Here is an 11,025-nt window from a genome sequence, read left to right on the forward strand (position 1 = left end):
CATTGCAAAAAAAAACCTAAATTTAGATTTAAGGTATGTTTGATTGCACATGGAAAATATGGTGGAAAATCAATTTTCATGGAAAATGACATTTTTCAAGTGTTTGATTGCACATGGAAATGGAAATTCATTTTCCACATCATTCAAAAAGTCCACTAAATCATGGATTTCACTTTCCCACCCATATGGGTGGGAAAATGAAATCCACCCATATTTTTCATCCTCAATTCTTCCCTACCACCACCACCACCATTACACTAACCTCGCCATCATCGTTGTCGTCACCATCGTCGTCGCCGTCGCCGTCGACTCCGTCTCCGTCTCCGACCACCTTCTCTCTCTCTCTCTTCTTCTTTTTCTTCTTTTCCTTTTTCTCCATCCCTCACCTCCTCCGCCACCACCACCACCACGTTCTCCTCCCATCTTCCTCACTTACCTCCGTCGTCGCCGTCGCCACCTTTGTTGCCACCATCGCCACATCCTCCCCCCTCCCTCTTCCTCATCATCTTTTTTTTTCCTCTCCCCCTCCTCTCATCTTCTTCCTCTTTTCCTCTTCTTTTTTCTCATATTTTTTCCATGATTTTATCCAAGTGAAATCAAACAATGGAATTTGATTTTTCAACCCTACCTATTTTCCACAACTAATTTTCAATGGATTTCAAATTCCATGGAAAGTGACTTTCCATGCAATCAAACATACCCTTTGATTACCGATCACATCGATTGGATTTTTCACCTAAATAGTTGGAAGAAAATCAAATATTGAAATATATTTTTAAAAAATTGTATTTCTTTCCTTGAAAATGAGAGAGAGAGAGAGAGAGAGAGAGAGAGAGAGAGAGAGAGAGAGAGATTTCTTAATTTCTTCTTCTTCATCCTTGTGATTGTCGACTATATATTTTTTTATGCCTTTCTTTGATGATCTTCTCCCAATTTTGATTTCATCAATTTATTGTCTTCCTCGTATCCAACAAGAGTAAACGAATAGATAGAAGATGTTTTGAGAGGGTGTGAGGGTTGAGGTGAATTGGGGAGATGTTCAGATGGGAGAAATGTTGGAGAGGTGTGTTGGGGAGGTGTGGAGATGGGAAAAGTGTTGGAAAAGATTAATTGGGGGGTTGTTGAGATTGGAGTAGTATTGGAGAAAATTAATTGGCCTTTGTGAGGTGAGTAGAGTTGGGTTTTATAGAGGAAATGAAGGTGTAGGGTGGAGGATTTTAAGTAATGTTTTATGAAAGTATGTTGGAGTGATTTAGGGAATGTTTTATGGAAACATGTTGGATGGAATAGGATGAGGGTGGTAGGGAATTGAATGTGAGACATAAACACAGATGAGCAGGGTTTTAGGAGTATTTTGGGAATTTAAAATTTTGAAAGTATTTTGGTTAATTTCCATTTTTTGAAATTTTGAAGTGTGCTTACAAGCGTTCGCTTTGAGTCTAAATTTGAAGTTAGATTCGGCCAAAAGTGGTGTTTTTAGGTGTCTAGGAATTTGAGTTTATTGGCCTACAAAAGGTATTTTTATCAATTTTGTGATATTCTCCACTTTTTGTCGATTTGGATCTCGTTGGACTCGAAATCTCATTTCGAGAATAATGATGGTTTTTTCGAAACATTTCAGAGATGTGAGACCTACGAGGGGTATCTTGATCATTTTATTAATTTTTTAAAAATTTTCTCTATTTTCGTCAATTTTGATCTCATTAAACTTGAAATCTCATTTTTGAGATCAAAGATAATAGTTTCAGATTATTTGGGAGATGTAGGCCCACAAAGGGTATTTTCATCATTTTATTTAAAACTTTTATTTTTGTTGATTTGGATCTCATTGGACTCGAAATCTTTTTTCAAGAGCAATGACAATATTTTTTGAAAGATTTTCAGAGATATGAGATGAAATCAATAATTTGTCATGACAAGAGATTTAATTTTAATTCCTATGGGATTATTTCAAGTCTCAATATCTCATTTTCTCAGCAATGCAAAGTCTCCAAGGTTCATGTGGGATAATATTATATGATTTATGAGTCACTCATGCAATTTGTTTGATATGGCTTCATTCTTTCTTGATGTGAATGGACTTCCTTCTTTTGTGCCTAATGTTTACTGCTCAAAAGCTTGGAAGGGCTCATTAGTTCAAATTTCAATGACCTTGACTGCATATATCCATATAACCAAGATACAATTAAAAATACATTATAGTAATTATATATTTCTTAAAATCTCAAAATCATGCACACAAAATTGGTTCAAGCACATAAGATTGCATTGTCCTTGTCCAAGGAACACATTGTATAGCAGCCACAATGTAGCTCGTACTCCATACATATATTCTTAAAAGCGATATATGGAAACCAAATCCTAATCATCTCACTTCATGGCCTCAATGGCTTCAACCCAAGTGATGCCCGGATCCTATTCTGTTCAGCAATCTCGGGATCAGGGTGGTCCGTCCCATCATCTTTCTTCTCTTTCTTTTGCTTCTTCTTCTTTGTCTCCTCTCGGGCATTCCCATCCTCATCTGCATGCCTTCGAGGGCTGCCACTGCTACGAACATGCCTCCTGCGGTGATCCCGATCCTTACGGTCCCTACTTCTGCTTCTTGAGCGGCTTCTCCTTCTCCCCCGATCCCTATCTCTCCTATCCCGTTCCCTGTCCTCCCTTTCCCTCACCCTCTCACGACCATAGTCCTTTTCCTCACGCAAACGGTGACGATCTTCGTCTCTGTCCCTCTCTCTATCTCTATCTCTTTCACGCCCTCTTCCACGCTCCCGGTCATAGTCACGGTCTCTGAATAAAAACAAACAAGAAACAATAAATCATATATGCTTTATAAACATGCTTTAAGTCTGCAAATGTTGTTAAAGCACACGCATCAATACATCAGACAAAGCTAAAAGCATAATAGAAAACTTGGAGCCAACTTCACTATAAGGCTCGACTTTTCAACTCTTGAGCTCCTCCTATAATGTTAAAAAGAACTTGAATACCATAGGAAATAATCTCCCATATTAGACTGTGATGTGTGACCCATCATACTTCTCACTGCACACTACCAGTACAGAGAAACCTGGCAGAGTCATCGGACATTACTGTAGGAAGCTTTAAACCTACTCAGGGCTTCAAATGCCATGGCAGTAACATAACTCTTGAAATAAAAGAGTTGAACATGCACCAGCTTCCAATAAATTCTATACTATCTATATATGAAAATGCAGATTGACCCATAATGGAGACAAGGCCTGTCAAAGGAATATCTTAGATCTGACAATATATTTCCTGAAAATGTTGAATTACCCAACTTCTTCATTCTAGTCTGCCCAAACTATGTCATCCAACAAACAACCTAACTACAAGCAAACAATATGTCAAATCGAGGCTTTAACAAAACAAACATCCTAGCATTCAGCATATGACATGAACTAAGTCTACCTTATGTGCATGTTTGGTCAATTACAGCATTCTTGCAGTGAAATTATACCTGTATTGCCTATGACTGTCACGTTTCCTATCCCTATCTCTTTCCCTTGTAGGACTTCGTCCGTGATGATAATCCTGTTACGAATAAGAACACAAAAAAAATATAAGAAATGGTCAATAGCAAAAAAGTTCTGTTAGCTAAAGAAAGAAACTATGAACCTTTTCGTGGCTGGCTTCTAAGGCAGCCATTGCTTGGTCATCCTCTTCCTTTTCTTCTTCCTCCTCGAAATCATCTTCCAAAGCACTTCTTCTAGGTTCCAATGTCCCAAGTGATTCAAGAGTCCATCTGTTAATATGGAGTCCGTTTGTAAAAGTCAGGACTAAAAAATTTAGCCTAAGCTCAAAGAAGACAGCTCAGAGGATAGATTTAACATATATTTGTTCTACCTGACTCACTCTATGCTGCATTATCAAAAGTTATCAACTTCATCGAAAGCAAGTGCTTCTAATTGCAATTTAATTATATAAATCCAAAGGTTGAAAAAGACCAAAGAAACAATGCCTAAAAGTGTGGAATTGCAATTAGACAGACAAAATGTTTCGTGATTTTCTGTGGAAAGATAAAGATGGAAAATGCAAATTCCATCTAATAATAGCACAGCTGCTCACCAAAAAAAAAAAAAACAAGGGGACTAAGTTTTCAACACATGAAACCTACAAATGCAGCACTTTTGGGTAATTGATCTTGGAGGTTTGGCTAAGATAAGGATAGCTTATGAAACAGGATTATTTAGGCAACATAGGGGGAGAAAAAATGTCATGGTTCTGGTGGACAAGTAAACTCTTCTTTTGGGTGTGGAATATGGAAAGGTATCACTCAAAGTTCTCCCAGAGTTTTGCATTGAATCACCTTCAGGGTTAGTAAATGGTATAGAGTCCGGTTCTAGGATCAATGGTGTTAATAAAGTGCAAGTTCAAATTTATATACTATTTCTTATAAGAATAAGTTGTTAATTCAGACTTATCTCAGGACTATGGATTCAAAAGAAGATTCAATGATTGGGAGCTTAAGTTTATTAACTAGTCTTATTAGCCAAATCTCTATCATTCCCATTTATCTTGGCGATGAGGCCGCGTGCGTTAAAATTGGATGGAATTTTTTCAGTCAAATCTCTTTACTAATATCTTGCTCAAGTCTCACCCTTGGAATTCCCAGCTATTGGTGTCCCGGGCCCAAAAGTTCTGTCTAAACTAGCTTTTTTTTGGCTGCCTTGGAAAAAAAAAATCTTAACTAGGGAAAACATCATTTCTTGGGATACTATTTCAGTACTTCCTATCTAAAGTATGCAGTGAATTTGTTAGTCAATTTCTCATCCACTGCAAATTTTCCCACGTGTCTTATCACAATTTATTGCACTATTTAACCTTCCATGGTGTTTTCCTAGCTCTATATCATCCCTCTTTCAAAGTAGGCACTCTAATGAAAGGATCTTATGGAGGTTTACGCCATTTGTTGTAAATTGAGTAATCTAGAGGAGGAACAATCACGTTTTTGAAGGGAAGGAACTGACTTTACACTTGGTCATCATTACCATTTTAGGGTTCCTGTTTTTCTAGTGTTAAATCCTTTGAAGATGTTTCCTTTAAGGACTTACTTTGTAATAAAGTAAGGCCTGGATTTTATCTTATCTCCTACTTCTTTGTTTCCTCCAATAAAATTTTATACCTACCAAAAAAGAAAAAAAGCTTACACATAGAAATGAAGCTATGTGAGTGTCATTCTGCAACAAGACGACTAATGCAGATCATTGTGGTAAGCTTTTATACCAAGCCCGTTCCAATAAGTAAATCAATTACCCAAGAAATATCATATATGACAGGGACACAACGAAGAGAATGAAATTTATAATTATAAGAGTACAAATCAAGTCCAAAAAACTCACCTTTTCTTGATGCGTGGCAAAGCGATGTCACAGGAATAATCTTTTGTCAGAAGTTCATCAATAACCTCATCCACGTGGGTCAAAGAAAAGCCTAAAAAGGAAAAAAAAAAAATCAAAACAATGTTAATTAATATAGCTATTTAGAACCCTGCATTTTAGCAAAGTGAAATACAAAGAACAACAAATTTGAAATCAAGAAAATCAAATAGAAAGCAATCAGAGAGTCCAAAATACTTACGTCCATCTGCTAATTTTTGCCTCAGTTTTCGATAATCATTGTACAGTGGTTCAAGATACTGGTACACATCGGTATCTGTCCCAGTTAGACGCAAATAAAAGGCACCAAGTGCACGAACATATCTGTAACACCAGCACTAAATATTAAATCAAAATCATAAAAATGAAAGACAAAATCAAGAGTTTTGGCATCCACCAATGGATAGAAAACAAACACTGTAGATAAAGAATGAAGACAGCATGGTAGAAGTCAAGGCAGTTAAGCATCTTTCCTCATAAAAGGTAACAGTCCATAATTGTAAAAATTTACCTTGCAAATTGAAAGATTTTATGTTGAATGAAATCCTAAATTCTACAATTCCAAGAAGTTTCCTTTTCTTATGAGTACGAAATCCTAAATTCTACAATTCCAAGAAGTTTCCTTTTCTTATGAGTACAAGGGTGAAGGTTGGGTTTTGATCCCAGGTCTGTAGTATTACCACACATAGATTTTACCACCTCACCAAGGTGGCATTTTCAAAAAATCCCAAATTTGGATCTAAAAAACTTTACTAAAAACATCTCTTAAAGGCAAAAGGTTGAAGCGATACTACAACATCTCTTCGAAGTGGCAGACTTATCTGGCCATCTGGGTACATGATGTGGGCAATCCAAAATTCCAGACCATCCATCTGATAGACAACTCTCTGGATTAGATAGTGTTCCTGTCCATGTCAGCCCCTTATTGATAAATTTGCATATAATTCACAAATCAATTGTGGCTTTGGAAATTTTTGAGAAAATGCATTATATGGAACTGTACTTCAATGGTACAGAAACACACTCATAATTTTTTCATAAGAAAATGCGATCCACATGATATACCTGTTTTTTTTTTCTGCCCTTAACATTAGGATTTAGATATCAATTACCCTTTATATGTGACAATATTTGGTTGCTAATTACTAATAAAAAATAAAATTAAAAATTAATTTTAAAACAAGCTTGTTATCTGTATGGAACACACATATATCCATCATCATCATCAAAGCCTTATCCCAAAGATTTGGGATCAGCTAAAAGAATCCTATTCCTCCATTCAATTATGCACAAAGACACATCTTCTGTTATTGAATAAGTGATTATATCCACCTTCACCATCTCAATCCATGTTCTTTTGTGTCTTCTTCTCTCACTTTTAGAACCTTCAATTCGTATGTTCCTTTAAACTAAGGTTATATTAGGCTTTTGTTGAACGTGTCCAAACCATCTCAATCACTCTCTTGTTAATTTCCTATTGGAGCTACTCCTACCTTTTCTTGAATCTGTTTATTGCTAATTTTCTCTTCCCAGTCCTTGCACTCATCCCTCTCAACATCCTTATCTTTTCTACACTCAATTTATTAATATGATGCTTCGTACCACTCAACATTCAATTCCATAAAGCATGTTTCGTTTTATCATTCTATTATAAAAAAAATTCTTTAAACTTGATTATCATGCATCAACCACATAGCAGTCCAGATGCATGCCTCCACTTTAACAATCACATACTATGGAAAAAAAAAAAACTTCCTCAAATCTTTTTGTTTTCCTAATAGATGATAAAACATCTTCCTGAATATTTCCATCTCTACGTATGACAGACCCGAAAATGGCAAAAATGGTAGCTTCAAGGTATTTCTAGACCATAAATTTTTACAAGACATTCTTCTTCATGGATTTCATTGCTAAATTCACACTCTATACACTTGGTCTTGTTCTACTTATTATAAAGACCTTGGACTCCAACCCTTTTTCTATGTTTCTAGTTTTACGATGACTCCTCTAGTCTTACGGAGTAATATTATCCAGGTACATGGTTCTTGAATATAAGCAATTACTTGCTTATCAAAAAAGAAGAAAATATATAAGCAATTACTTCATCTATAACTAGAGAAAATAAATGTGTACTTAGAATCGATCTCTAATGTAAACCAATTGTAACCGATAACTCATTTCTCTCACACATTGTCACACCAGTCATAGATCTGTCATAGGTACTCTTGAAAACATATGCTTTTAAAAAAAATCAAAAGAAATCAGGTGGTGACTCTTCCCCTATTCTCTGAACTTCTTTGTGGTTGGTCAAATTAGAAAGACTACGCTGAATTTTAATCAAACCAAATTTATTCTAAAACTTCACCCATCAACACAATTTTTTTCCCATATCCAAATCTATAAACAAGGAGATGCATAGGCCTTGCCATTTTGTAATTTTCTCATATAAATTGCCGACCTAATTTTCAAATAGAGATTCAAGAAAGAACAATAAAAACATGCCCTATTTTGTCTGTGATATTGGGCTAAACTTGCCACATGAAAAGACCCAAAAACCACATATAAAGCCAAAACCCCTCACTTTTCTGAAGCTCGCTCCAGAAAACTCACCCCTAAATCGAAAATCATGAGTGATTTAGTTCCAACATATTTAATCTTTCAATTTAGTAATTTAAATTCATCAACCATTCAACAATTTTTTTATTTTTTTTGCTAAAAAATCAATCAAATGAAACAATTAGCTCAACCCAAGTTCAAATTATTCTCTATTTGAAATCTGAAGGTGGAAATTAACCAAAAAAAAAAATTAAAAAACTTACTTGTAGTCTTCATTCTTGATGAATTCGACTACGATTTCTTTCTCTGGCTGAATCTGAAGCATCTTCATCACAAGACACATGAAGGGTGTGGGCTTTCGGTTGCCTCCATGGGTCCCTCCAAGGTGATCGAGCTCCATAGCCTTGTCAACTAGGGTTTCTGCTGTGAGACCAAAGCATTGTTCTTTCCAAAACGAATTCTGATAAATCTTCGACCTCAATATCTTCTCCACTAGGTTTTGAGGGTTCGTCCCACGAATGTTCTTCGCTGTAGGGTCAGTACGATTCGCCATTGTTTCTGTGAAAAGGAACCCTTAACTTTGCCCCCTTTGAGTTCTGATTTTTGAAGAAAGAATCGAAGAAAAACCATAAAACTTAGGGCCCGTGTAGATACAAGAGCCAGAAATACTTAGAATATGTTGTACGTTTGGATGCAGATTTTGAGAAGTACTTCTGACAAAATTTTGTGTTTGGGAACTATTCTGGATTCTGTTAAAATGATCATAATGCTCTTATATGTAACCATTACTATTTTTAACATTATAACGCAACATCTTATGCTCCAAAAAAGTAACAGTTATTGTTTTTATTCAATAAAAACATTATAACATCATTTTAAACTCAAAATATACTTCTTCTTTTTAAAAAACAACAATTCGACAAAACCTCCCCATAAATATTGGACATATGAAAAATAAAACCTGTATAAAAATATGACAACTATCATATAATGAAACTTGTATCATCATACATAAAACTATATAAAGAAAAAAATTTGTATCCATAACTGATCATTGTCTACTGTATGTCATAGCCAACTATATTCTAGTAAGAATAACATGTTTTACAATACATACAATTATCTAATAAAAAACACTACAACTATCAAAGACCATAATATCTCAATGAAAAGCATCTATTTATTTTATGTCAAGCTGAGGTTATTGATATAAGCACCCAAAAACTCATCACATGTTATTAAATTGTCAAATGGAATAATAAGAGTATTAATCATATTTTAGGCCAACCAAAAGCAAGCACTATCACCAAGAATAAAGAACAACCAAAAACAAGTAGAAAGTAAAAGAATTAAAAAATAAAAATTGAAGATTGTGGTTCAATTTTTGAAGTTTTGTTGTATATAAACAAGATGGAATATAAACCAAAAGGCCCAAAAATAAACAGAGTACTTGAATTATGATCCTGACCATCTGATTAGCTGGCTTCTTCATGGAACTCCATCAAGCACAAGGTAATGCAATCTGATGGTTGAGGTCATCCAGTGGATCTGATTTATTATTAAAAAATTAAAATCGTTTTGATCAAAATAAACAGAACTCTATAGATTCAATTGAGCTCTTATTTACTCTTCTTGGACAAAGTCGTCTTTGTTTTGGATTCGAAGTCATCGATAGTGCACTCAACACGTAATGCTGGCATTGGTTGCCACAATGTGGTCAAGATACTTAGAGACAAAACATCAGACATTAAAGTGTAGACCACTTCGAATTGGTCAGGGTACCCGACATGGAATTTAGGCATCAATCACCACAAGAAAGCCTTGGATGGCATGGGCAGGATGAAATGGGAGTTTTGAATCTCCAAAAAATTTGGGAATTAGGAGTTATGGGAATTATAATTGTTGGAAGTTTGCCATATAATAGAGGAAATGAAATTGAGACAAGGGAGTTACAAATTCCAACCCAAAGCCCAAATCCACACAATCTTTTGAATCAAGGAGAAAGAGAAAAAAAAATCATTGAAACCCCATTGTTGTTCCTAAGAAGAAAGAGAACTGAAACCCACTTGGGTATGGAAACTTTCATCAGCAAACATGGATAAACCTATAACCTACTTAGGAAAAAAAAACATTTTTTACAGGAAAAATAAGAGGAATATACAGACCCTGATAATAAACCGAAGGTTTTCCCTCCCAAAACAAGATTTTTACAGCAACAATGCAGGTTCCCCAAATCTCTCAACATGCAGGAAAAGCCAAATAGTACGAAAGAGAGAGGATCAAACCAAACCAAAGCACATAATCAAGATTCAAACATGATGGATTAAAAAAAAAAATTCACATCTCGAACAAACACCCACTTTTCTTGATCAAACCCTATCAAAGATTCAAACCCACAAAGCAAAAGATGTTGAAAATAATAAAAAAGGGGAAAACAGAAGAAGGTAAAGAGATGCAAGCCCATCAAGAGAAACGCAAAACCACTTAAAAGTAGAGAGAATAGAAGCTCAAAAGAGTACCAAAAATACCTGGTTTCAAAGATCAGAACTTTAAGGGTATCTTTAGCAGGGATAAAGAGCACTATTACTCCACAAACAGCGAGAGAGAAGAGTATGTTCTTGCGGAGAACTCTCCGCCGTAGTCGCCAGACGGAGAGAGATCTGCTCTTGAGGGTTCTATCCAGGTGTTGTGTCGAGGGTTCCAAACGAGAGACTCTCTCTCTCTCTCTTTGTTTCTGTAGGAGCATGGTTTTTTAACTCGGTATTACGTCTCGTCTCGTTCAGCTCGCATACCGAGTTGACTCGGACGATACGTCTCGTCTCGTTCGACATTGAGACAATGATTTTTAACCATTTAAAAAATTTGAAATAATTCAGAAATAATTCCTTAAAACAAATAAATCCAAAAAAATAAAATATAAAAAAAATAGATTTAGGAGTAAAAGAATTGAGGGTTGAGACTTTAACTCGTTTGTATCGATTAACTCGGACGAGATTTTGAAAATCTCGTCCGATACATCTCGTTTAACTCACGAGTTAAATCATTACTGCATTGTCTCATTTGTATCACC

The 11,025-nt window shown here is 35.4% G+C and overlaps 1 protein-coding gene across 2 annotated transcripts; it reads right to left on the bottom strand.

The window, feature by feature from the left end:
• Nucleotides 1–2,180: 2,180 nt before the first annotated feature.
• Nucleotides 2,181–10,685, bottom strand: LOC147400205 (PRP38 family protein). 2 transcript variants are annotated; one of them, XM_086445809.1, is made up of 7 exons: nt 10,484–10,685; nt 8,219–8,513; nt 5,602–5,723; nt 5,364–5,454; nt 3,640–3,766; nt 3,482–3,555; nt 2,181–2,790 (listed from the first exon to the last, which is right to left on the bottom strand). In XM_086445809.1, the coding sequence occupies exons 2-7, from the start codon at nt 8,506–8,508 to the stop codon at nt 2,376–2,378; spliced, it is 1,119 nt and encodes a 372-aa protein (XP_086301935.1). In that variant the 5' UTR covers nt 8,509–8,513; nt 10,484–10,685; the 3' UTR covers nt 2,181–2,375. The 2 variants fall into 2 exon arrangements, with proteins under 2 accessions (XP_086301935.1, XP_086301934.1); XM_086445808.1 differs by having other exon boundaries at nt 8,219–8,551.
• Nucleotides 10,686–11,025: the final 340 nt, after the last annotated feature.

The sequence above is a fragment of the Akebia trifoliata genome, chromosome 6 (assembly GCF_017979445.1).
Source record: "Akebia trifoliata isolate Shusen 1 chromosome 6, ASM1797944v1, whole genome shotgun sequence".
Lineage (NCBI taxonomy): Eukaryota > Viridiplantae > Streptophyta > Magnoliopsida > Ranunculales > Lardizabalaceae > Akebia > Akebia trifoliata.